The 27,790-nt window shown below is 43.0% G+C and overlaps 2 protein-coding genes across 3 annotated transcripts; one reads left to right on the top strand and one right to left on the bottom strand.

Moving 5' to 3' along the window:
• Positions 1–13,572: 13,572 nt before the first annotated feature.
• LOC136493473 (acyl-CoA hydrolase 2-like) lies at positions 13,573–20,264 on the bottom strand. 2 transcript variants are annotated; one of them, XM_066489561.1, is made up of 17 exons: positions 20,039–20,264; positions 19,865–19,957; positions 19,284–19,351; positions 18,114–18,195; positions 17,949–17,995; positions 17,679–17,801; positions 17,296–17,373; positions 16,587–16,674; positions 15,908–16,020; positions 15,238–15,300; positions 15,108–15,163; positions 14,732–14,824; positions 14,507–14,563; positions 14,328–14,429; positions 14,187–14,235; positions 14,032–14,100; positions 13,573–13,941 (listed from the first exon to the last, which is right to left on the bottom strand). In XM_066489561.1, exons 1-17 carry the CDS (start codon positions 20,052–20,054, stop codon positions 13,864–13,866), a joined length of 1,275 nt encoding a protein of 424 aa, XP_066345658.1. In that variant the 5' UTR covers positions 20,055–20,264; the 3' UTR covers positions 13,573–13,863. The 2 variants fall into 2 exon arrangements, with proteins under 2 accessions (XP_066345658.1, XP_066345657.1); XM_066489560.1 differs by having other exon boundaries at positions 19,865–20,264.
• A 2,825-nt stretch (positions 20,265–23,089) lies between these two features.
• Positions 23,090–25,041, top strand: LOC136492245 (splicing factor Cactin-like). The gene is made up of 2 exons (XM_066488328.1): positions 23,090–23,128; positions 23,656–25,041. The coding sequence occupies exons 1-2, from the start codon at positions 23,090–23,092 to the stop codon at positions 25,039–25,041; spliced, it is 1,425 nt and encodes a 474-aa protein (XP_066344425.1).
• The last annotated feature ends 2,749 nt before the right edge of the window (positions 25,042–27,790 follow it).

Below are 27,790 nucleotides of genomic sequence, written 5' to 3'. Positions count from 1 at the left end.
CCATTTTATTAGACTCATTCATGAAAATCAAATGATTTTGATGTTTATATGGTACCACTATTGCTTCTATGCTTGACTTGGCCTAGTGGTAGCATATGACATGTTTATGGGCTTGTAAACCTAGTGTTTGATCTAGAAAATGAGCTCTAAATGTTTAACTCAACATGGTATAAGATAACCCTTATTTAGAGGTGTGAAGAAGCTTGTCCTTGGATCAAACCGAGTTAAATATCTTTGGCAAATGATTTAGATTGGACTAAAATTGTGGGAATATGATCCTCACCTCATTGATTGACATTGATAATCCTAACCTATCTATTGTTTAAGTCTTTGTGGTCATTGATGACAAAGGGGGAGAGAAATAAAGATCTAAGTAATAGAGGGAGAGTTTGACATAGGAGGAGAGATATGACAAAGGAAAGGGATCAATTAAAATTTTGAGCACACAAGTAGGGGAAGCAAGCTCATAAACTTGTATGGTGCATTTGAATGTGCATTTCATATGTTTGCTGGCATGGCATAAGTTTTAAATTACAAAATCCATGCTTATGTGATGTATGCTAGTTGTAAGATTGAATGATAAAATTGAAATCATTAGATTACTTTCTTTTTCAAGTAAGTTTTCACAAGTGGTATCTTTTCAAAGTATGTTTCCAAGTGGTATAGAGTTAACCATGATGCTAAAGATGGTATAATGGTACACTCCGATTGGTATCACGCTTCAAAGGTCCATCTTTTATACCTTAGTATCATTTGGTAGACATTGACTCCTATATTTCCTATCTAAGCATATGTGTAAGCTACAATCCAAACTCTTAGCACATATATAGGGAGAGCAATTGCTACCATTTGGGGTTTATAAAACTTGTCCATATCCTTCTACACATGGTAAATATGCTTGGGCAAGCAACATGGATTCAATTGAATTTCAATTCATATCTTTGTGAAAGGGTTGTCATCAATTACTAAAAAGGGGGAGATTGAAAGCTCTAGTTTGGTTTTGGTGAATTGATGAAACCCTAAGTGCTAACCTAGTTTATCAAGTGATCATGAGATAGGTAGCACATTCCAAGTCATGAAGCAAAGAAGATCATAGCATGATGAAGATGATGCCATGGTAATGATCAAGTGCTTGGACTTGAAAAGAAGAAAGAGAAAAACAAAAGCTCAAGGCAAAGATATAATTTGTTGGAGCTATTTTGTTTTGGTGATCAAGACACTTAGAGAGTGTGATCAAATTTAGGTTTGATAGCCATACTATTAAGAGGGGTAAAACTCGTATCGAAATACGGTTATCAAAGTGCCACTAGATGCTCTAACTCATTGCATATGCATTTAGGATCTAGTGGAGTGCTAACACCCTTGAAAATGTTTGTGAAAATATGCTAACACATGTGCACAAGGTGATACACTTGATGGTTGGCATATTTGAGCAAGAGTTAGGAACTTCACCAACGGAGTGTCCGCCCATAGAGTACGGACAGTCTGACGGTGCCACCGACGCCCTAGACAGAAAAGACGGAGGTCACTATAAGTGACCGGACGCTGATCTTGGTTGGACCGGTGCATTCGGTTAGTGGCAGCAGAGGGCATGTGTTTCAGTCTCATGACTGGACGCTGAGTCACTCAGCGATCGGACGCTTGAGGCAGGGTTCGGTCCTATTGTTGGGTAGCGCATAGAGGCTAGGGTCTCTGATCGGACGCTGGTAGGGTCCGGTCATGCATGACCGAACGCGTCCTGTGGGCAAAAAGCGTTTCTAGAACCTTACTAGAAATGACTGGACGCTGGTGGCTCAGCGTCCGGTCAGTTATAGCACAGTGTCCGGTCAACTCAAGTGACCGTTGAGATCGGGACACGTGGCTATCGTTAGGCGACCGGACGCTGAGGTCCAACGTCCGGTCAACATGACCAGAGCGTCCGGTCAGCCCGTGTTGTGCCCAGTGAAGGGGTATAACGGCTCTATTTCGTGGAGACTTCTATTTAAGACCCATGGCTAGCTCAAGCTCACTCTCTTGGCCTTATGCATTGACATAGCAACCTTGTGAGCTTAGCCAAAGCCCTCCCACTCATCTCCATCATTGATTCATCATCTTTGTGAGATTGGGAGAGAATCCAAGTGTATTGCTTGAGTGTTTGCATCTAGAGGCACTTGGTGTTTGTGTTTTGCTGCGGGATTCACTTGTTACTCTTGGTGGTTGCCACCACCTAGATGGCTTGGAGCAGCGAGGATCATCGAGCGGAGGTTGGTGATTGTCTTTGGCTCCGATCGTGGTGATTGTGATGGGTTCTTGACCTTTCCCCGGTGGAGAGCCAAAATGTACTCTAGTGGATTGCTCATGGCTTGTGTGATCCTCATCTTGTGTTGGTTGTGTGACACCCTATTGAGGGTTTGGCGTGTGAAGCCAAATAGCGCGTGAACCTCCAAGTGAATAAATCGCCACAACAAGGACTAGCTTGCCGGCAAGCAAGTGAACCTTGGTAAAAAAATCATTGTGTTCATCATTGATTCTGAGGTAATTGGTCTTCATTGTTATTCATCCTTGTGATTTATTGGTTCCTTCATCTACACGATGGTATAACCTTCTTGATCACTCTCTTTACATTACCGCAAACTAGTTGTCAAGCTCTTTAGTATAGCTAGTTGTGAGAGCTTGCTTGCTTGGTTGGTGTGGCTCTTTAGTTAGCCTTTGAGAGCACACTAACATAGGGTAGTGTCATAGCTATTGTCTGAATAGATATTATCTAAACTAGAATTGTGGTAGGTGGCTTGCATTTTGAGTAGGCTAGCGTAACACTAGCTTCGCCTCATAATTGTCTAACCATTGTGTTAAGTGTTGTTATAGAAATTTTTTATTAGGCTATTCACCCCCCCTCTAGCCATTAGGACCTTTTAGTCCCGCGTGATATAGGGGAGAGATGTAGTGAATAGGATGATTCAGCACTCAGCAGCAAAGCTAGCTTGCGCCGACCTCTCATGAGTACACCCCCCTTCATTCTTGATGTACTCTATACTTCTGCATTCATCTAGTATACTTGGACTTGAATCTCCTATGAAAACTATGAAACATACGAGGTGATCTAGTCATGTATCATACATGATTGTATGTACTAAACTAATAATTAGTGATTACTCGAATTTTACACTTTCGCAATTTTAATTTGCATTATTATTTATTTTATTAAAAATAGTAAAACATATCCGTATCCTTCCGATATCAATACGTGTATTCATATCCGTGCTGCATATACCGGTACACATGGATCGCGTCCCATGGCTATAAATAAATAAGCTTGGAGGCAAATCGTGTGTCATGCGTTGAAGGAAGGACTAATACTAACATAACACATCACATCAGATGCAATCGGTTAATAGTTCAATCCGATTGCACGGAGGATGTAGGGCTTTTACCCTAACAAGGGCATGAATCTAGTAATCCCCTATGTGGGTGTGCCCCACTAAGCAATATTTCACCCTTCGAACCCCCACCAATCATTATTAAGCTAGCCCCGCTAGTATGTAGGCTTATCCCTACCGACACCACTCGTGCGTCTTCCTCACGATTTCTCCATCCTGCTTGAGCTTCCTCCTTTCATGTCGTCCCACCTCTATCGCCGCCTCGCCCAATCTAGCACCGGTGAGAACATGCCCCTCGCCTTTGACCCTCCTATGGCCCCAATGTCAGCCATCTCTCTACTAATCGGTATGAAGATGGCAAGAACCTTCCCTCACTTCCATATGTCACTCTTCCCTACCTCTACCATCGTCAATGTTGCCCTCCACCGCCACCACCACTAATTGCTGCAAATTTGACGCCCCTTGAAACCAATGCTCCCCAACCAGCCTCCACTACTAGTCTACCACCCTAGTGGTGTTGCCTTTGCCATGCCCCGTTACACCCAGACACCACTGCTGCTAGGCCAACAATGACACTCGACCATCCCATTTAAAGTCGGTGGACACAAATGTCGTCCGCAAACCCAAACCCCAACCTTAATCCAAACCAAAGGTTGCCAAAGTTGAAGGATAGTTGAAGCGCTGCTGGTGATTCTGGAGGTTTGATTCGTTCCCATCCCCATTGCAATGTCGACTTTGGTCTCATTTCTTACTTTGTGCACCCTCTCCCATTTACTCCATTTCAAGCATTTTTTGTTCCCACAAGTGCTTCTTTGCCAAATCAGGGGTTCTCGAGTTAAGCTCAACTCAAGTGGACTCTTGATTTAGCCTTTAGGTTTCATTATTCTATACTTGATAAAGTACCTCCAGACCAGATTCAAGTGGCAAAAGGTAGTTTTGGTTCTAAAAATCTGTAAACATAGCTTTGACTTTTGTTGCCAGAAAGTTAAACAGATAGGCCAAAAAATGAGACGTTTCTTGGCACTATTGATTCACCAAAAGTTACTGTTGGTATTTCTTAACGTCTATAGAAGTTAATCCGCAAGCGTACAGAATTACCGTTGTAGCTTTCAATCGGAAGTATTTAGGGTATCGTATTTTCCACAGGGAATGGAGGCATCTCTTCTAGCTGGTTCGTCCAAGGACAACACAAGGGTAGAGTTGGTAGAGGGTAGAGATGGATTCATATGATTTTTGGGTCAAATGAATAGATAAACGCTACTTCCACTTGCTTACTTCGGGCATCGGGTAGCACCTGGTTTGCCAAATGAGCCTAGCCTATAGCTCTATGCCCTACCCGGACGTGGGGGGTTACAAGGGATGGACAGGACTATCACCACCTATTGCCTACCCCTCAACCATGGACTATGAGGCAAACAAAGGTAGCCTCTAGCCTAGACACCACGTCTACACCATCGACTACTACTCTAGCGTTCCGATAGGGTTATCCGTCTTTATTAGGGCCCTCTACTAAAGTATCTGCTACAAGAGCGGACGACAAACTCGTAAACAAGTGAGAGTAAAGCTTAACTAATCAAAAAGACTTTATACCATAAAAGCCTCGAGCACTCACTTAGCGAGAGAAACCATTGAAGTAAGATGCTCGTAGAGGTACAAGTCGGGGAGACACCGACAAGTCCGGTGCTTCTCCGAGGTCTCCCTCACATCTCTTCCTTACAACCTTAGCTAGCTACTAGGGCCTAAGTGAAAGCTCTAGTTTGGTTTTGGTGAATTGATGAAACCCTAAGTGCTAACCTAGTTTATCAAGTGATCATGAGATAGGTAGCACATTCCATGTGGTGGAGCAAGCGAAGATCATGACGATGGTGATGGCATGGTGATAATCAAATGCTTGAACTTGAAAAGAAGAAAGAGAAAAACAAAGGCTCAAGGCAAAGGTATAAATAGTAGGAGCCATTTTGTTTCGGTGATCAAGACACTTAGCGAGTGTGATCACATTTAGGTTAGATAGCCATACTATTAAGAGAGGTGAAACTCGTATTGAAATGCGGTTATCAAAGTGCCACTAGATGCTCTAACTCATTGCATATGCATTTAGGATCTAGTGGAGTGCTAACACCCTTGAAAGTATTTGTGAAAGTATGCTAACACATATGCATAAGGTGATACACTTGGTGGTTGGCACATTTGAGCAAGGGTTAGAAACTTCACCGACGGAGTGTCTGCCCGTAGAGTGTGGACAGTCCGACGGTGCCATCGGTGCCCTATATAGAAAAGATAGGTGTTCATAGAGTGACCGGACGCTGGTGGTGCTATGACCGAACGCTGGGGTCTTGAGTCCGGTTAGTAGCAGCAGTGAGCACGCGTCTTGGTCTTGTGACTAGACGCTGGCGCGAAGAGTGACCGAACGCTGGCAGGGTGTATCCGGTCAGTGCTGACATACGCTGACGTGAGGTGCACAGAGGAAACGTTGAGTGACCAGATGCTGGGTGTGTCCGGTCGTGAAATTTCACGTTTGGAACCTTACTGGAAACGACCAAACGCTGGGATCCTGCGTCCGGTCACTTTCTAACTGACGCGTCCGGTCATCACTTGACCGTTGAAATCGGGCGATCGGCATTTGAAGCCGATGACACATGGCAAGCATCAGGCGACTGGACGCTGGGGTCCTATGTTCGGTCAATCTGACCGGAGTGTCCGGTCACCCCGTGTTTTGCCCAGTGAAAGGGGTACAACAACTCTATTTCGTGGGGGCTTCTATTTAAGCCCCATGGCCGGATCAAGCTCACTCTCTTGGATATTTGCATTGACATAGCAACCTTGTGAGCTTAGCCAAAGCCCTTCCACTCATCTCCATCATTGTTTCATGATCATTGTGAAATTGGGAGAGAATCCAAGTGTATTGCTTGAGTGATTGCATCTAGTGGCACTTGGCTTTTGTGTTTTGCTACGGGATTCACTTGTTACTCTTGGTGGTTGCCGCCACCTAGATGGCTTGGAGCAGCGAGAATCATTGAACGGAGGTTGGTGATTGTCTCTGGCTCCGATCGTGGTGATTGTGAGGGGTCTTGTGCCTTCCCCAATGGAGAGCTGAAAGGTAACTCTAGTGGATTGCTCATGTCATTGAGTTATCTCACTTGTGAGTAGGTTCTTGCGGTGTCCAATTGTGTGGATGAGGTTCGTGCAACACCTCTTAGCCGCCAAACCACCAAGTGTTGGTCGACACAATGGGGACTAGCGTACCGGCAAGCACGTAAACCTCGGGAGAAAAATTGGTTGTCTCTTGCCCTTTGGTATTCTCCCGGTGATTGATTTAGTATTCATCTTGTGATTGGTTCACTTCTCTACACGGTGGTATAATCATCCTATTTACTCATTTATATTCTTGCAAACTAGTTGTGGCAAGCTCTTTAGTGTAATTAGAATTGAGAGCTTGCTTTGTTATTTTAAGTTCATCTAGTGGAGCTCTTTAGAGTAGCAAGATTGAGAGCTCTTAGTGAGTAGTAACATTGCAAGTTATGTGCCTAGTAATCATTGCAACTAGAATTGTTGGATAGGTGGCTTGCAACCCTTGTAGAGCTAGAGCAAGTTTGCATTTCGCTGTTTGTCATACTAATCAAATTGCTCTAGTTGATTTATAGATTTTTTAAATAGGCTATTCACCCCCCTCTAGCCATATTAGGACCTTTCACTAAGCCCTTTTGGAGTGTTGCTCTAACTAAAGTGAGGTGTGCTCTTCTTCCTTGTGGTGGTGTGTTGTGTCTTTAGAGTGAGGGGGTGCCCCTCTATTTATACTAGGGGTGGAGTAATAGGATCCACCGAAAGTGCCACGTCAGCGATCCTCGTGATGGAGCTTGTGAGCCATTGATCCAAACCGCCATTTGATGGAAGATTGTGATGCTCCCAAAGTGTGTTTCCATGCATCAGAGCATGCAAGAGGCGGTGGAGGAAAAAATGGAGTATCCAAGGTGGTCGGTTCGATGCCAGGCATGCACGCCTATGCTTCTTCAACTCGTGCATGCTGCTGGTAGAGTTGTCTTCTTTTCTTGGATAATTAGTATCCTCTCATTCTGAGCTCTAAATATAGCAAATAACGCAATGGTGTGCTTCAAATGTTCATTTGAGACTGTATTGCAGCATTGAATATTTGAATATATTTTCTTTTCCAAGTCCCAACGAGCTATATATGTACTATTTAATATCCTTTTAAAGTGCATTTTGAGTATATCATGCAAAACAAGTGATAGCACCAAAACTCATGGAACTTGTTAGATAAAGTAATATTTTGCTATGAAGTAGTATGGAATGTTGACATTTTAGATTAATTTGGCATTTAAAAATAGAAATTAAGCACTGCCAACAAGCTCTCCCACACTCACCCCTTTGCTCGTCCTCGAGCAAAGCTAAGAGATAAAAATAATCATGAGCATAACATCCTAAGATATATGACTTACATAAAAGTTATTCCAACACATTCCTTACACAAGTAGGATATATGGCTTTAGCTAACATGTTTCCTTGGGTTGTTGAAAAACGGAACAGTTCTTGAAACAAAGTCCTCTTCCCAATTTTATATTTTAACAACTTGGAGTTTTGGAATTTTTTCTTGAGAAAAAGCATAGTTCATGAAAGGACCGAGGATGCCACCTAGAGGGGGGGTGAATAGGCAATTCTGAAAATTCGATCCTTTAAAATGCAGAAACGATTAGTGTTGGAGTTTCCATTGGAAACTCTAAATCAGAGAAATAAACCCCTAACGAGTTAGCCAACAGAGAATACAAGGTATAAAGAATATATCTAGAAGCTACAACCCTGCAACACAAAGTTAGAGCAGTAAATAAACAAATACAACGTAGGCCCAAATATCGGACATGTCCGGTATTCACGGGTTTGCTGGATCAGCTCCCGAGTTGCTCCGATTGACTTCTCTTTTCAAACCACTTTGCTGGCACCTACTAGTGACCTATCAACAAGCTCAAGCAACACACGTAGTTCACAAATGCCAAGTAAAAAGAGAGATCGAGACACAAGAATTGTTTTACTGAAGTTTGACCTCCGTTGAGACCTACTCTCCGTTGAGTGGGCTGTGAGCGACCCAACAAAGGTCAACTCTAGAGGACCATGAAGGCCACTCTAGCCAGAGTCTTCTACAACTCCTTTTCCTCCTTCCACTAGATGATCCCTTCCCTTGTGGCGGTAGAATCGAACCGTTATAAACTTTTTGAGGCACACCACAAGCTCTTGGGTGCTCTCTGGCGACGCCTAGCCGGCTAGGACCGAAGAATCTAAGAGTAACAAATGTAAATCACGAGATTGACAAATATGCACAAGTGCTCAACGGTGGCTTGCTCTCAAATTTTGAATCTCACTCAACCCAAAAGATGGATTTTGCAAGTTTGAATCACTCACTCACTAAGAGAGGGTTAGAGAGTGTTCTCAAGGCTAAAAAAATGTGTGAGAGTGTCAGTAGAATCAGCAACCTCCAAAGGTGAAGGCTAAGGGGGTATTTATAGCCCCTTTGAAAAACTAGCTATTATGTGTCCGTTGGGAATACCAGCCATGTCCGGTATTCGGTATTTGCCGTACAGCCCCAACGGTCACAAGGTCAGTGGCGCTCAAGGGTGTCGGAACTCCTGATGAACGCCGAAACTTCCGACACCCAGAACTCTCAACTCATGTTGGAAATCCCGACGAGCCAAGCCGAGACAATCGAGAAAATTGCTATTGCTGGGCAAATACCGGACACGTCCGGTATCAATACCGGACAGGCACAACAAACACAAGTTAGCTCTTTTGTCTCTCTTTCACTCAAACCTCACATGGGTTGGCTTGAGCACTTATGAATAAGTATCTATCAACATGATGCATCCCTCTTAATATTACGGCATACCTATTTACTCAAGGTTAAATGAAAAACAGAGTTTGTAGCGCTTGAGTTGAATTCCCTTGAACCGAAATGCCATACACTTCAATGATCATCAAATGAGGGTGTCAATCATGTCGATATTGATTTTCTCCTTGAGCATAGCCATCTTGAGCATGTGACTTTGTTGCATTCAATAAATGTGAGTTGGCTTCGAATGTATCAAGTCACTCCTTTATAAAATCATCTAGGATTTGATTCTCCACTTTAACATGACCATCATAGTTTGATTTGTACCTCAACTAAATGCAAGTACTTCCTTCTTCACCCTAGCTAGGTTCCTCGGTCGCCAAGCCGTCGCTTGCCCTTCACCCTTGCTTAGTACCTCGAAGCCTTTCCTTGCTATCTTCACCATCTCAAGCCATCAAGTCACACTTGGTGTTGAATCGTTCATTTAGATCATTTGTATAAACATCTTTCAATATAGCAAGCTTTAGAATGTGAGTCCATTCCATATACAATCCCTTATGTCTCATTAATAAATTCTTTAACATGTTTGCTTTCACATAAGTCATAAAAACCCACAAATGAGTAAGCCTTGCATGAATTACATTTGCATTGTTGTCTTGTGTTTGAACTAGATTGTTTCCAACAACACATCATTTTGGATTTCATTAAATACCTGTGACATAACCTATTACCTATCCACACTTAGCAAACAAGTTAGACCTTTAATCATGTTGTCATTCAATCATCCAAAACCCACTAAAGGGCTAGATGCACTTTCAATCTCTCCCTTTTTGGTGATTGATGACAACTTAATTAAAGCTTACAAAGGATATAAACATTTAAGCTTTTGGGTTCAATGATTTATGAGAGGCTCCCCCCCTTAATATATGCTTGTGAAAGGAATTCACAAAAATGACCTCAAATATCAATTGCACATATTAAAATATATAGGAGACTCCCCCTAAATCACTGCATCCGTGGGGTGCAAGTGTGTGTGAAAAAATAAATCCGTTATGCATATGATAAGATATATCACACAAGAATAAATATAAAAGCATCACATCAAATATTTTCATTCTAGCATGCATGGTCCTTATGAAAATAAATACAACACAAGCATATCACACATAGCACTCATTACACGTTTTCTCAGGTCCACAAAACCACTAGGATAGATTATATTACAAGATAAAGATCATGTCACATGAGTCTCAAAAGATACATCCATGAAGCACAAGTCTCATCTCTCACATGATACAATCTATCTCACACTCAAGATACATCAATGAAGCTCAAAAGATAACTACAGCTGCCATATAAGTCTCCAGATACAAGGATAACACATGAAACACATCTGAAGCTTTAATTAGTCTCTCTCCCCCTTTATCATCCATCATAACAAAGGTCCAACAATGACATACTAAAGCACAAAGGGGCTGTAAACTGTATCTGACATCTGAGATCACTCATCATCATCCTATCCACCATCATCCTCATCCTCAAAACATGGAGCACCAGCTAGACGAGAACCACCCTCACCAGAAGGGTCATAACCCCCAAGCCCATAGTAGCTATATCCACCTGTGAGGTCACTCCACCAATCTAAAGGAAACTCATCTGCGGCACTAGGACATGGATGAGAATGAGTAGGCACATCCGAAATAGATTATTATATTATTGGTATGTTACCCAAGAGGTATTTCACAAGGAATTCTAACATGATGCTGGTCCTGACTATGGGGTTGTGTAGGGCTTCTAAGTTTGTTCCCCTTAACGAGCAAGGCATGGGCGTGGAGGGTGAAAGAATCTGAATTGCTTCGAAAAAACATTTCACTTCCATTAACCATTCCTTCGATGGTTCTACCTTGGGGGAAACTTTCTCAGAAGGACATGTAAGCTTTTCGTGCCCAACATATTTTGAGGTGTTGCTATAATCCTCGAATTTGATTGAGAACTCCGAAGGGTGAATTAATCTTTCCTTAAGTGTTTGTGGTTCGGGTGAGGGTTCATAAGTCGAATCTAAGCATGCTAAAGGTTTGGATTCAACTGGTGAGGACTCCTCAACACTCGACGTAACTTTTGCCTGGATGGATTTAGTTCTTATGACGGAAGAAGAGTGTTTGTCTATGAAGTGCTCCATCACCGCCCCACCTCCATCGCCGCCCCACCCAATCCGGCACCAGCGAGAACATGCCCCTCGCCTTTGACCCTCCTGTGGCCCCAATGTTAGCCCTCTCTATACTAATCGGTATGAAGATGGCAAGAACCTTCCCTCACTTCCATATCTCATTCTTCCCCACCTCTACCACTGTCAATGTTGCCCTTCAACACCACCACCACTAATTGCTGCAAATTTGATGCCCCTTTAAACCAACGCTCCCCGACCAGCCTCCACTACTAGTCTACCACCCTAGTGGGGTCACCTTCGCCATGCCCCGTTATGCCCACACACCACTGCCGTCGGGCTGACAATGACACTCGACCATCCCATTTAAAGTCGGTGGACACAAATGTCGTCCCCAAACCCAAACCCCAACCTTAATCCAAACCAAAGGTTGCTAGAGTTGAAGGATAGTTGAAGAGCCGCTGGTGATTCTGGACGTTTGATTCGTTCCCCTCCCCATTGCAATGTCTACTTTGGTCTCATTTCTTACTTTGCGCACCCTCTCTCATTTACTCCATTTCTAGCATTTTTTGTTCCAACAAGTGCTTCTTTGCCAAATCAGGGATTCTCGAGTTAAGCTCAACTCAAGTGCACTCTTGATTTAGCCTTTATGTTTCATTATTCTATACTTGATAAAGTACCTCTAGACCAGATTCAAGTGGCAAAAGGTAGTTTTGGTTCTGAAAATCTGTAAACATAGCTTTGACTTTTGTTGCCAGAAAGTTAAATAGACAGGCCAAAAAATGAGACGTTTCTTGACACTATTGATTCACCAAAAGTTACTGTTGGTATTTCTTAACGTCTATCGGAGTTAATCCGCAAGCGTACAAAATTACCATTGTAGCTTTCACCCGAAAGTATTCGGGGTATCGTATTTTCCACAGGGAATGGAGGTATCTCTTCTAGCTGGTTCGTCCAAGGACAACACAAGGATAGAGTTGGTAGAGGGTAGAGATGGATTCCTATGATTTTAGGGTCAAATGAATAGATAAACGCTACTTCCACTTGCTTACTTTAAGCATCGGGTAGCACCTGGTCTGCCAAGTGAGCCTGGCCTATAGCTCTACGCCCTACCCGGACGTGGGGGATTACAAGGGACGGACAGGGCTGTCACCACTTGCCGCCTACCCCTCAACCGTGGAGTACGAGGCAAAAAAGGTAGCCTCTAGCCTAGACACCACGTCTACGCCCACTACTCTAGCGTTCCGATAGGGTTATCCGTCTTTATCAGGGCCCTCTCTACTAAAGTATCTGCTACGAGAGCGGACGACAAATCCGCAAACAAGTGAGACTAAAGCTTAACTAATCAAAAAGACTTTATACCATAAAAAACTCGACCACTCACTTAGCGGGAGAACCCGTTGAAGTAAGATGCTCGTAGAGGTACAAGTCGGGGAGACACCAACAAGTCCGGCGCTTTTCTGAGCTCTCCCTCACATTTCTCCCTTACAACTCTAGCTAGCTACTAGGGCCTAAGCCCTTTTGGAGTGTTGCTCTAACTAAAGTTAGGTGTGCTCTTCTTCCTGGTGTGGTGTGTTGTGTCTTGAGAGTGAGGGGTGCCCCTCTATTTATACTAGGGGTGGAGTAATAGGAGCCATCGTAAGCTCCACGTCAGCAATCCTCGTGATGGAGCTTGTGAGCCATTGATCCAAACCGCCATTTGATGGAGGGTTGTGATGCTCCCAAAGTGTGTTTCCATGCATGGGAGCATGCAACAGGTGGTGGAGAAAAAATGGAGCATCCAAGGTGGTCGGTTCGGTGCCAGGCATGCACGCCCGTGCTTCTTCAACTCATGCATGCTGCTGGTAGGGTTGCCTTCTTTTCTTGATAATTAGTATACTTTCGTTTCGAGCTCTAAATATAGCAAATAACGCAATGGTGTGCTGTATTGCAGCATTTAATATTTGAATTTTTTTTCACAATTCCCATCGAGCTGTATATGTACTATTTAATATCCTTTTAACGCGTATTTTGAGTATATCCTGCAAAGCAAGTGATAGCACTAAAACTCATAAAACTTGTTAGATAAAATAATATACTCATGAAACTTGTTAGATAAAATAATATTTTACAAGTAGCATGGAATGTTGACATTTTTTATTAATTTGGCGGTTAGAAATAGAAGTTAAGCACTACCAACAGTTACCTGCGACTACCACTGCACATCTATTGAGTATATATTTTGCACAACCAAATACTGTCTTCCTTCCCCCTTTTCGTATCAAAAAAGTACTTCGAATGTAACAACGTATCATACTCCAAAAAGAGAAAGGTGCGAGCACTAAGGGCATGTTTGACTACACCGCTCCACGTTTTTCGGCTAAAAGAAAAGGTAGAGCTAAGAGAACACCTAAAGGGTGCTCTAGGAATTCCAGATTTTCGATAAAGCTGCCCCACGGTTGATATTGTACATTTTTGCTTGTGAATTCATAAATATCTAAACCAAATTAGAAGAAAGGATGGTGCATCTCTCAAAGCTTCGGCCTTGGATTTGGTCCTCGTGGCTTCTCCCTTCTAATCAACGCCTCTTGGGTCAGCGACATGATAAGCTGCGCATTCCAGAAGAGAATATAATTACTTGGGTCCCAACTCTCACGAACAGGTGCAGAAGCAGAATCAGAGCTCAGACGAATGCATACCTCTCCTTGCCTGTTGAACATGCGTCCAGTGACGAAACCCCGACCACCGTGCGCAGATGGGCTCTCGATCTGTTCACGGGAGCAATGTGTACATTAGTGTCTCGCATGAGCTCATCTGTATTGATGAACAGATGTACAATCGGTCAATCGCTTACCACATACAGCAACCATTCGTCAGCCTTCACAGGTTTGTGGAACCAGATGCTACAAACAGTAACATGTAGCCGTAAGAACAAACAAAAATTTGCTAAAAGTGATTATGATCGGAAGCACTATACAGAGTGAATGTTACATACGAATGATCAAGACTGAGCGAGTATGTCTTCAAACCCTTCACTCGATGAGGGTTAAGGCTCACACCAGAATATAGTAGATCCGAAGCATATGCTACAACACATCTGTAGTATTGCAGAATAACATTATGTGCAAGCATAAGAAATGATGAAAGATAGTGTACGGTGATGTAATGACTAACCTATGGAGAGCTTGGTCGTCTGAAAGTTTTCCCCGAGCTCTAAACCAGTAGTTTAAGCTGACAAAAAATCAGACACATTACTAAATCATAACTATTTTTACTAATGTAAAAGGATAGAAAGGGGGAAATCTTGCTTTGGAGGAAACCAGGATCTGCAGGATTAATACAACTTAAACAAAAAAATATAAATAGGTTGCATTTAGGGAAAAAGATGTATGTGGATACCTTGGTTTATGTTGAGATGCTGAATCTTCACAGAATCTCATTTCTATGGGCCAAGGAGTAAACTTCTTTTTAGCTGCCAAGTTCCTATATTGGCTGCAGATGAATAAACATTCAATTGGCTACCAAGTACAAAATGATAGAGATGAACAATATTAATTTTTTTCTTAAAAATAATATTTGATATTATAAATGTGCTATCCAACTTGTCGCATCAACAGCAAGGTAGATCCAATTGAAAAATAATTCTTTTCAATGGCACAATGGAAGTAAATCCTGAAGGGCGAAGGCAATGGTTTGATGGTTAAACCTTAATAGCCTGATAACATCATTAATTTAGTAACCATCGAACTATATCATAGGAAGTCAGAAAAATTACGATGGGAAGCGTGGATCAGTAAGCCGTCTTTCTCGTATCTCCTCCAGATTAAGGAGCTGCATTTGATTTCTTATTAGATATCTGTTTTTTTCTTCCACATATATCAAAGGAAAGAGAGAAAAATCCTTGCCTGTTCTGGAGGAGGAACATCAGGCATGATTGCAGCCTGATGCTCAAAACCCACTTCTTCCTTCTGCAAGAGAATCAGTTGAACAGATATTCAGACCAAATTCACAGTGACATATTTCACGATGCTGACCTTTGCAGTCCAAAAAATTTCAACCTAGCAGTATATATTCTAGCAGTTGTACCACAAAACAATTTATCCGTGGATCATAAGCAACTGTACTAATCAAATTGAGACCAGGAACGATATTGTCTGGTAGGCTGGTAGCTATTGAGACTAAGGATGGTATTGATTGGTATCTGATGAAGATATACCATAAAGTTGTGGTTTTAATGAACATAAATTTTAGTAAGGTGTGCAAGGGCTATAAGGAGCCATTTTCTATGCAACAGTTCATGTTTTTTCAATTAATCTTAAGTATGATAACAGTTTGGACCAAAAGTACCACTGAAAATAACCAAAGGAACAGTGACTTGATGCAGCGTTTTGGGAGATACAAGGTTCAAAATAATCATTGACCTTCTAACTCACAAATTCTCAGCATGAACAAGGCAGAGATCTTTTTAAGTTCGAAAGATTGAAAAATGAGAATCATAACTGGTACAGGTTTGTATAAATTATTTAATCTGCCCAAAGAAGTTTCAGATATTATCATGTACAGAAGTATAAGCACCTGGAAAGAAGCAATCAAGGTGAATACAACTAGTCCCTTCTGCTTTGCCTCCACTTTTCTTGTGGCAAAGCTGGATCCATCACGTGCCCGATGAACTTGATATATTATTGGTACTACACCAGAGGACAAATCAAAGACAGCCATGAGCATCAAACTTCTTTTTTAGATTAAAAGAAAGTGCACTAATTATTCCAGCTTACTACAAATCCAGAAATATGCCGAATGGGTATCAGACTCCTAAAGCTGAAGAGCTGCCCGAGCAGATCTTATGCTGTGTTATGTTGAATGGGATAGATTACACCAAATATTAGCATCTTTTGTGATTTGCGTAGGGCCATGTGCTTTGCGGGGTAAAACAATAAGTGTGAGAGCAGTCGCTATTTGTGATTTGGTCCTATGACCGGTGTGTTTGGCCCTTGTACATAAAACTCTTTTTTCCATCTTAATTGAGCGGCAGAGTTCCTGCCTTTACTTTCCACAAAAAAAAAGTCTGTTACACAACTGAATCATGATATTACATGAAACGAAAAGGAATAAAATAGAAGCCCCAGCTAAGCCCAAACTAAAAGCTTCTCGTGATACAGAGTCCTTATGAACAGATAGATTACTGGTTCTCAGATTACATTTGGTTGGCCAAATTAACGTTGGCAAAAGATCACATAGCTTTAGGGAACCTTACTGTTATTGTCTCCAGCAACAAGAAAAATCGCATGCAAACTGTGCACCATTTTTAGACAATCAACAGTCTTGGATGCTGCTGCTAGTGCCTGCATGAGATCAAACATAAGAACTGGTTAGTGGTTACAACATACTGAGATCATTTATTCCTTTTACAAGGATCCCCAGCCTTTACTGAAAAAAACATAGAGCATACAGAAATACATTTATCCAAAAGATACCAACTGTCAGCAGCAAGGGAGTTGACATAACTGAACTCAAAATGGGGATTATTCTGACTCAAACTTCCTACAGGTACTCAAAAGACACCTAAGCAATGATTTCTTATATCTTCTTATTGTCACCCTGTGGCGCTTAGCAACATATCAAGTGAATAAATCATGAAGGAGATAGTCATACCATAATAAATAAGACAATACGGCACAATGGAATGTCTGGAAGGAAGCTGACAAGGACTAGAATTTTAAATATAATATGTATATTTGTTCCTGAATAATCGGTTTCATGGAGATGTTCTTAAATCCAACCCATGTGATTATGGGAAGTAGAGGAAGATGACTAAAGAAGTTTATTTTTAGTTATTGACTCAGTAATTCACAAATTTGTACTTGAAATCAAAATGATGAGCTAGAATTCAGTAGTAAAAGGAAGAGGTCAAATACATATACTTATCAGATCTAGAAAAGTAAGTAAGGGTGGTTGAAAAGTGCCTGTCCAATGAATTGTCCTCCAAAAACTTGCCTAAAAGTTGGAGCTTCTGGCAAAGTAAACCCACGGAAGATATCGACCTAAAAAGACAAAAGAATTGCGGTGAGCAAGACAAGGGAACTCAATGCAAAAAATTAATATGACACTATATTTATCATGTTTGTCCTTTTAACAGCAAATCAAGAAAATGCAACCATGCAAATCTCTGAAATCCATGTCTGCTCTCATGTTTGTTTATTTTAGGCGATGTAAATCAAAGTATATGGTGAGTTAAAAGCACAAGGTTAGTCTTCAAATGGGAACAATATGATTCCACTGCCAGCCTTAAATCCATTTGTTGCATAATGGATAAAACATCATAGATACTGTCATACATTATACTTACCTCTAGTGGTTCTAAGTGCAAAATTTGTTCCAGCAAAGAATGTTCAGGTGTTTCCTCCGCATTCCAAATTGTTTTTGGTTGTAACAAATGTCCATATTGATTGGGCAATATGAAGCAGGTCAGCTGCAATAGAACAGCCAACAGTAAGGCAGTAAGCAAGAGATGGTTATACATATCTGGAAAAGCCATAAACCAAGTGTTCACTCAGAAAAGAGAATCCTACAGCTAAAGAAATGATAAGTTAAAAGTGTGACTGTTTGAAATAAGCACCTTTGATAGTGCAACAACATTTACTTGATGAACAGAACTATTACTTCCTACAAAATAATGCAAAGCATCAGTGTTAACGAAATGAAATCGCTGTTTTATATCTTTTTCATGCAGAATGAGTTTGAACAGAATTAAACCAAATTATCATGACAGCAAATGTCTTACCGTAACCAAAGTAGTCGTATTTATTTAACACATAGTCTGGGCGGTTGGCTTCTTCGGCATTCGTAGGAGCAGAAACTTCAGCCTTCAGGATAATGAGGATGTCATTCAAGTAGCAGAAAGTATTATCACTGCTAAAAATAGAATCGGCCTCTGCCCCCACTCCCACTATGGTAAATATCAAAGGTACATGTAATTCCAGCATATTTTCTAATTGATTCTAACACATATCAAAGCAATTACAAAATAACGAGTTAAAGGTATGAACGCAGCAGCAAGACAGATTAATAATGTAATACAGTTAGGCCACGAAAAGCTATGGAAGATCAGGAAGATAAGATCATTGTTATAGAAACTGTTCTTCACTCAGTGAAGTCTAAGGGCCTGTTTGGTTCTTTAGCCACCTTCTAAAATTCCTGTCATATCGAATGTTTGGACACATGCATAGAGTATTAAATATAGACTAATTACGAAACTAATTGCACAACTTGCGACTAATTTGCGAGACGAATCTTTTAAGACTAATTAGCCCATGATTTGACAACGTGGTGCTACAGTAAACATGTGCTAATGACATATTAATTAGGCTTAAAAAATTCGTCTCGGAAATTAGCCTCCATCTATGTAATTGGTTTTGTAATTAATCTATATTTAATGTTTCTTATTAGTATCTAAATATTTGATGTGACATGAATTTTAGGAGCGACTAAAGAACCAAACACCCCCTAAGTCTTTTCACCCAAAGAACAAATCAAACAATCATTGTTATAAAAGTTGTTCTTTTGCAGGCTACTAGTAATCAATGTAGAAAGATAAGTCAGGCTAAACTATATGGTCCACCTGTTTCAAATGAGTACCCAATTAATGATGTGATATCTCCATGTTGGGGTATTTTTCAGTGGTACTACAGCCTTCTGCGCACCAGTGCAGAGTCAAATAATCATCAATGCCAAAGATGGGTGGAAATGAAGTATATACGTTTTTTTTTTTTGTGAACATTTATTTGCGCCAGTGCAGATTCAATGAAGCATCAGCTCAGAAGATGGGTGGTAAGCATGAGGTGCAAAGGTACACTACAAGAAACGTTTAGTGCATATAGCTCTTTAGCTCAGCCATCTAAGTTGTATATGTATGCATAGAACCAACAAAAGTAAGAATTTGCATAAACTTTACCTGACCATCCAATATGATGTAAAGGCCATCAACAGGTTCACCTTCGCGAGCGACATAGTCACCAGGTTCTGCAAAGTACCAGTATCAGAGCGAAATATGATTCATCTTGACGCCACACCACATTCAATGACAGAAAAGTAAAATCATATTTAACAAGTAGAGCCTTATATAATGGGAGCACACTAAGCAGGAACCAAGGGTCAAACAATTAAAATTAAACTTAAACATAATCAAGTCATTTTGGAGTACTGGTTAGAGCTTTCGACTAAAAGAAAATCACCCTGTTTCTCGCAGAACTATGTTCGCATTGGCTCTGAAACTTGAATTTTGTTGTAATGTAATCTCATAGACTAACAATAAACACTCGCAAATACTTTGTGAGCTTAGCACAGAGTCAGGTAATCACTCCGAGAGTAAGTCGATTTCAGAAAGCACAAGCTAACACACAAGTCATACTATCGTAGACAAACAGAGTAAGCCCATCGAATCATATCCGCCTCAAACACAGGAAACCGATCAAACGGCCAATCGATCCAGACTGCTAGCACACAGTAGCGCCCGCGGACGCGCTAGGTACGTACCGTAGTTCCTGACCTCGACGGCTTCGGCGATTCTGCGGATGGAGGAACCCGGGAGGCACTGCAGGAGGGGCACCTGCCCCAGGAACTCGGTCACTGCACACCAATGGCAACCAGGCCCCAGATTAGCCAGAATCGCACCCAAATTCGGCGAGGTCCGCACTGGCGTTGCTTTACCTTCTTCACGATCCATCGCCTCCGCGGCTGCAGCAACGGCGAGCAGGGGGTGTTGGCGGTCGGGACAGCGAGGCGTCTACGGTGAGGGCGGAGGAGGACGCGGACAAAAAAATTTGTTCTCGGATTTAAAGACGCGGAGAAGAGAGAGGGAGAACAGAGATTGGTTGGCCGTGGGACTCGTGGTCGTGGGGAAGGTGGAGACGAAGACGAGAGAGAGAAAGGAACAACTGAACGAGGAGAGAGACTCCAATTTGTGCGCGTGGTTGGGGGCGATGTGCGGGCCCTCCGTGTTAGGCAAGGGGTGGTTCGAGGCTTGGTGTCCTTTTTTCCGTTGGTGGCTCTGTGGACATGACTAGTGGGCCTCTGATGTGCGCAGTGGAGACGGGGGCCATCTCGTCAGGGCAAATTTTAGGGAAGCTCTGGTGTGATTGCAATTGCAAGTGAGTAGTGACAGAGGAATGGAGTACTCCCGCATGGGCATGGAGCCACTTGCCAGTAGGAGTACAGTGTATCGCGGTCCCTCGGACATAAGGGCAGCAGCAACGCAAAACTACACCAGTGTTCCCCCACGTAGGGCCTGTTTAGATCGCGGTTAGGAATCCATATTTGACGCTGTAGTATTTTTATTTGTATTTGATAATTATTGTCTAATCATGGTCTAACTAGGCTTAAAAGATTCGTCTCGTAATTTACAATCAAACTATATAATTAGTTATTTTTTTATCTATATTTAATACTCTATACATGTATTCAAAAATTTAATGTAACAGAGAGAGTGAAAAAACTTAGAATCTAAACCAGGCCTAGGACTAGAGTATGCAAGAAAAAAATCCATCAGTCAATGGAGTCCCATCGTCCTGTTTTTGCAGAGCTGAAAAGAATGGATGGAGCAGCTTTGCACCGGCTTTTCTCCTCACTTTATCCTTTTCAAGCAGGGCCGCGTTTAGGCCTGGTTTAGAATACAAATTTTTGTAATATGGACACTGTAGCACGTTTCATTTGTATTTGACAAATTTTATTTGATTATAGACTAACTAGATTCAAAAGATTCGTCTCATGATTTACAACCAAACTGTACAATTAGTTATTTTTTATCTACATTTAATGCTCCATGCATGCGTCCAAAAATTGATGTAATAGAGAGAGAGTGAAAAAACTTGGAATTTTGAGGCAATCTAAACAAGGCCTTAGGTCGCTGCCGATTCGGCATTTGCACAGTGTTCGATGTGACGGCGAATACTGTAGCAATTTTTTTTTATTTGATAATATTTGTCTAAATATTGACTAATTAGGCTTAAAAGATTCGTCTCGTAAAGTTCAATCAAACTGTGTAAATAGTTTTTGATTTCATCTACGTTTAGTACTCCATACATGTACCGTAAATTTGATATGATGGGAAATCTTCTTTTTGTATAGTGCCAAATTTTGGATTTCGGTGGAACTAAACATGACCCAGACACTTTTCGCATCCAACGCGCTCTCCAACCTTTGTCTTCAGCAATGTGTCAGGTCAGCCTGTTCGTTTGGCTGTGGCTTATCATAAACGATCGTAAATTTTCAATCGAAATAGTATTTTTCTCTCACACAAACCAATCAGCGGTACCTCTTCACAAACCAGCAACGATACGAACCAGTCAACCGAACAGGAGTTACAGGACCTATGCGAGACCACTACTTTAGTTGATCTGGAATTGGAGGCATAGGTGGACGCCGGGGCAGCACGCCACCGTGTTGCGTTGGAAAAGCCCTAAATAAATACACTCCGATCCAAAATAGTGTCATTTTATTTATTTTTTCCAGAAGTTAAACACTTTTAACTTTGATTAACTATATAAAAAATATTAATATTCATAATATAAATTAATATCATCAAATAGATCGTTAATTTATTTTCATAATAGACTTATTTGAAAATACAAGTGTTGTTAATATATTTTATAAATCTCCTAGATATATGCCCGTGCGTTACACGAGTTCCACGAATTTTGTCGACACATAAGGTGATGCATGTGGCTTGCGGCTTAGAAGAACATATTAAGAAATAAAAATATAATTACACAAAAAATATAAAATCACATTTTAATCCTTATTATCATTTTTTTTAATTTCTACTTGTGTGTTTCATTATTTTGCATTTTACAAGTTTAAGTTTTTTTGATCATTTTATGAAAAACAATAAAATTCTAATAAACGACATTGTATTTGATGCCGTAAACTGTTTTTAAATCCATAGCCTTCTCTATATTTTTGCTCTTGTACTCCCCACATCCTCCTCTTTTTTCCTAATTTTTCGGAAACCAGTGTTGCCAAAGCCGAAATAATGCAGGACGGAACACATAAGCCTGTTCAGCTGATGGTTTCTATGGCTGAAAATACTGTTTCGGCTGATTTATGTGAGAGAAAAACACAGTTTCACGACTGAAAAGTAGGACTAATTTTGGCTGATAAGCCCAAGCGAATAGGCTAGTCAGGGTGGGGGAGGCAAAATGGCACTCTCGGGTCTGGCAGATACTTATCAATTCCACTCTGGAGGTCATTTTGATTTTGCATTTTTTTGTATGCCTCGATTTTGCATTTGGAACAATACATTTCGTTACCATAAGACATACCGATGTACCGTGTTTATTATTTTATAATTTTTTTTTGTTTTGACATATATCAATAAAATAGTAGACACAGAACTTGGGCTGGTCTGTTAGTACTTCTTAGGCCTTTGCCCTAATCAACAGCCCCACGTACATCTCTCCGCTGATTCAATGTGGTTGGTTACGGCCACACGTCCACAGACAGTCACCGCCGTCCGCCGCTACCTCCGACTCTCCGAGACTCCCCCGCGTACATCTCTCCGCTGGTCCGTCTTTTTAACGCAGTCGGGTTAAGGCGTGGCGGTAAGACGATAAGGTTAGTTATTTTTTAAGTGTAGGGATTAAATTTAAGAAAATTTGACCGACACAAATACTATAACAACACTTATTTTGGGACAGACGAAATAAGTATGGAGACAGTAATTAAGATCGTGTGTCATGTACTCATGTGTTCATTAACGGAGCCATGAATCTGCACGGAGGCGGACCACGGTCGTCTTCAGCCGTTAGATGGTATATGCTTTGCTAGTCGCTACCAGCATAATGCTAATGCTCCCCATTGTCCTAGCTGTTGCTTGATCGTGTGTTTATGTGATATCGAACTTTTCGACAGCACGTGAAAGTTGCTTTGACCTTTGAGGATATTATATAGTATAATATATCGGTGCTCCTACAACAGCATCCGCGAAGGCAGGAAAGAATCGCACCATACTTTTTTTCAAAGAACGTTGTACCTCACAAGTTTTCTCGTTTCGGGCTATACAAAAGATATACTACGAAGTATGGATTATATTAGTACTATTTTAGTAGACTTTTTATCGAACGAATATTATTTTCTCTCACAACGTTTTCTCTCCCAACGAGTCATGAGCATAAGCTAATTTTTTGGGAAACGAATGAGGTTACGTGGAGACCGATCTGCATTCCTCTGACCCCCGCCGCAACCGACTCGTGCTTTCCGAGTCGGTTAGGAACTCTGCTCCTTTTCTGATTTGATTTGAATCCGGCCATCCGGGCCGGGCGCCCTCCGAGCTTTTGATTCGATCTCGCGCCGCCTCCCCCGCGATCGCGCGCGAGGAGTGGGAGGCCACGCGGCCGTCCAACGCGCTGCGCAGCGCCGTCCGCCGCCGCGCCGCCTCGGTGTCAGAGAAGCTGGCGGCGCGCGGCCTCGGCGCGTTCGTGTGGCGCAAGAAGCTGGACCGCGACCTCTCCCGCGGCATCCTCCCGGGCATCGTCTCGGTCCGGTCCGAGCGGCGCCGCTGCCTCGCGCGCCGCAGGGAGGCCGCCGGGGTCAGGGCGGCGTCGGCCGCGGCGCGACGCGCGTCGTCGCCGCCGCCGGTGCCTCCTGCCGCGTCGCTGGCTAGGGCGGAGGAGGAGGAGGCCAAGGAGGCCGCGTTCCTCCTCCAGCAGGGCAGGCTCCGGGCCGCGATACGGTTCGCCGAGGGGCGCCCCCGGCGCATCGACATGCTCGTGGAGTCTCTCCGCGGGGCGCGCCGGGGCGCGCTCGCGGCGTTCCGTGGCGCGTCCGCGGAGGAGCTGAAGGAGCTGGGCGAGGAGATCGGGACGCTGGCCGATCTTGACAGGGAGAACGGGCGTTTCTGGGAGGCCGCCCAGTTACTCTGCGATGCCGAGATGGTGAAGGCCGCCGGCGCCGGGGCGGACGGACGCAGCGGCAGGTCCTTGCACTCGGAGGTTGCGGCCGACGTGATGAGCGTCGTCGAGGGGAAGAGCATCGAAGAGCTTGAAGCAATGCAGCAGACCATCGCCGCTCGGATGGCCGACGGCGAGTCCAAGGTCGTCGACCAATTGCAGGAGGTGACGGAGCTCATCCGGGTCGAGAAGGCAAGAAGTTCCTGGCGCAGAACTACTCCACCTGCGACGACGCGCCGGCACCGGTGCCGCCCTCCGTCTCTGACTAGGAGAACACGGAACAGCCGAACAGGAGCGCGGACAATGGGGAGGGGCGCCGATGAGGAGGGGTCGGAGCCGCTCGGCGCGGTGGCGTTGCCGCCGACAGAGACGCTGCCCGCGGGGCCGGAGTGGAGGAAGCCCAGGTACGTGGCGCGGGTGCGGACGGGGCATGAGTGGAACAAGTACAACCGCGTGCACTACGACCACGACCACGACCACGACCACCCGCCGCCCAAGGTCGTGAAGGGCTACACGTTCGTGCTCCACTACCCGGACCTGGACCTCGCCGGCGGGAAGCCTCCGCAGTACACCGTCGAGGAGGACGGCAGCGGGAGCGACGAGACCTGCATCGTCAGGTTCCACGCGGGGTGGCCGTACGAGGACGTCGCGTTCAGGATGGTCAACAGGGAGTGGGAGCGCTCGCGGAAGGCGGGGTTCAGGAGCACCTTTGACAGGGGCGTCCTGCGTCTCAGCTTCCACTTCAAGCGCGTCTTCTACCGGAGATGAGAGATGACGGCGGTTGATCTCAGTGCCGCCGTTTGTAATTAGATGAATCAAGACTCAAAGACACGATTGGATCCTTTGTTTGCTCATCTGGAACTGGCCTGTAAAAGTGTAAATAGTAGAGTCAGGTTAACTGTGTCAACTGTCAGCTATTGCAGAAGAGGTTTCAGTAAAGGACCTGGTGGTGAATACCAAATTAATCATTCGTCTGTTTTGTTTACAGTTTATTTACACACTATCTCCGCGTCAGCTATCTTCAAGCTCAGCTTCGTCATAGGCTTGTTACTTGTGGAGACCATGTGAGTCATAATTCCTCATTTGCAAGTTGCATGTCTGTTGCGGTGCCTCTTTGAAACTTCAATTTGCATCTGCATCTGTCTAGGAACCAGAAATCTCCTAAGCTCTATATGGGTAGCAATGTAGTATGCCTCAACTAAACATGCCTCGGTTTGTGAGTTTGTCTAGCTGAACTCTGTAGAGTGTAAACCATGAGTCTGTCACCCATCAGTAAATGTCAAGATTCAAAAGTATATATCTGCCTTTCCTAGCGTCAGCAAAAGGTTCATTGTTTTTTTCTTTGAGACGAAGGTACACTGTTGTTATAGGCCTTTATTAAACTTCTGGGCTTGGGCCGATGCTCTCTTTGAAAAGAACACAGAAGTGCGCAGAAGGGCCCAAAATCGTGCTATGGAACACATTTTTGTCAGGTGTATTTGCAGGGTTCTGCACTTCAGTTTTTGTCAAGAAAAAAGAAGTTCTGACGGAAACAAGTACTCATACTGAACCTTGCTAGCGACCGCTAATTCATCTTCAAAACATATTTCTTCTTTGTTTTTCTCATTTGCCTTTCTGGAGCAGGCTTTCACATGAAAAAATCATTCAAACTCGATAATGTTTAATCATTGGGGATACTAGCGCTCGGACAGAAGCGCGCGCCTGACGCTCGCACCTCTTCCGTCACGCGTGCCCGCCGCTCCTTCTCCCTGACCCCTCCTCCCTCTCTGCAAGTCTGGACGCCCATACCTCCTCCATCACGCGCGTCCGCCACTCCTTCCCCTTGACACCCTTCTCTCTCTCTCTCCGCACGAGCGGAACCCAGGAGCCGGGATAAGGACGAGCACAACCTGTCCACATGACCCCAGCGTGCCCCATCCGTCGGTCCCCGGCTCGTCTGAAACATGAAGCACTTGAATGCAACATACGTCTGAAACAGAAACATTTGGAACATACATTTGCAACATATGTGTGAAACATATGCAACATCCAGATAAAACACTTACAACTTGCAACATAAAAACAATTATTGCAACATAAGACTAAAACAACTGAAACATTTGGAGCATACTCTTGCAACATATGTGTGAAACATATGCAACATCCAAATTAAAACGCTTGCAATAAAAGATGAAACATTTTAAACAAACTCTTGCAACACGCCTCTTAAACACTTGTAACATCCCATTTTATTTTTGCAACATCCATATAAAACACTTCAACATACCTCTGAAACACCCGAAACACTTGAAACATACTTGCAACATGCGTTTTCAGCACATCGCAACGTCTCCTTGTTACTTGGGACAATGGAGGCTCGTTGGCATGTGGAGTTCGTCAGAGGTAGTAGCTCGACGACGGGCTAGCCGCCGGTGTTCCTCGGGCCGTACGACCTGCTCCACTCGCTCCACAGTTCCCATTCTTCTATTTCCTAGTGAGTTTCCTCCAAACGTCCATGTGTTGCCCCGTAAGGACTCATAAGGTTTACTGATCTGATGCCACCCATTCTATTAACAGATCTGACGCTGATTCATACAGCAACACCTCAGCTATATATTGACGCTATATGTTCTTACCACATGCTATGGCCTTGTTCGGCTGGTCAAGTTTTTGGCTGAAAACCGGCTGGAGCTGAACCTCGACACAGTGCACACACCAGCCAACAGCAGCAGCATCAGCCGACTGAACCAGCAAGCATTTGAATTCAAAAAATGGCCCCACAACAGCATTAAATACAATTCGATTTCAAATTCAAACACCTCTAGCTCAAGGCTGATTCTGCTACATATCAATAAAACAGCTAAGCACAACACCATTCAAATACATGGTAAAACAAAAAAATCCTAAACATGGATCAACCTGATGCTGGGCATAATTTGACCCAAACCCATGAGATACATGAGCACAAGTGACCAATCTAGCTTATGAGGCTCCTAGGCAAGCTATGCCTTGTCGTTCCACAGCTGACTGAGCTCCCCCTTGTTCAATCGCAATATCAAGGAATGAACCCACCAGCTTTTCTCTAGAAAAACAAGAAGCGAAGGAAATGGGCAATATAAGTATAAATCACTACACTGCTTGCAACTAGAGTTCAAGTGAGCAATTCTAAGGGTTTTGTAATGGTTAAAGCGAACTCAAACCAACATATTGCTACTCTGCAGTACTTAATAAAGAAACAAAACATTCCAGGCAGTGTAGTGATCCTGCAGGGAAGTTACTACACATCATCAGTTAAAAAATTTGAATCTTTTTCCATAACAACCAGTTTGTTTGAAATTTGAAGAATTAAATACGAAGGCTTCATTGCAAATTTGTAATGTGATCGGTTACTGAAACTAAAATAGATTAACTGGCAAGAAGCAAAATTAGGAGGACCACAATGCAAATGCCTCAACTTGATTTATCCTCGTACCTACAGGACCTTCTCTATCCTGATTCCTTAAACCATGGTACACAACAGAGGTGTGCTCCCGTGCTA

Source organism: Miscanthus floridulus, chromosome 11 (assembly GCF_019320115.1).
Source record: "Miscanthus floridulus cultivar M001 chromosome 11, ASM1932011v1, whole genome shotgun sequence".
Lineage (NCBI taxonomy): Eukaryota > Viridiplantae > Streptophyta > Magnoliopsida > Poales > Poaceae > Miscanthus > Miscanthus floridulus.
Note: the sequence above shows the minus strand (reverse complement) of the source record. Positions and strands in the feature narration are given on the sequence as shown.

What these genes read in the sequence shown, in the direction of transcription:
- LOC136493473 (XM_066489560.1), bottom strand. Translation starts at nt 20,054, where the DNA reads ATGGATCGTGAAGAAGGTAAAGCAACGCCAGTGCGGACCTCGCCGAAT. An exon ending in ATGTTGTTGCACTATCAAAG is followed by an intron (nt 17,802 to 17,948) that starts GTGCTTATTTCA and finishes GTTCTATTGCAG; the next exon opens with CTGACCTGCTTCATATTGCC. An exon ending in GAGGACAATTCATTGGACAG is followed by an intron (nt 16,675 to 17,295) that starts GCACTTTTCAAC and finishes GATCTCATGCAG; the next exon opens with GCACTAGCAGCAGCATCCAA.
- LOC136492245 (XM_066488328.1), top strand. Translation starts at nt 23,090, where the DNA reads ATGAATCTGCACGGAGGCGGACCACGGTCGTCTTCAGCC. An exon ending in GACCACGGTCGTCTTCAGCC is followed by an intron (nt 23,129 to 23,655) that starts GTTAGATGGTAT and finishes GCGCCCTCCGAG; the next exon opens with CTTTTGATTCGATCTCGCGC.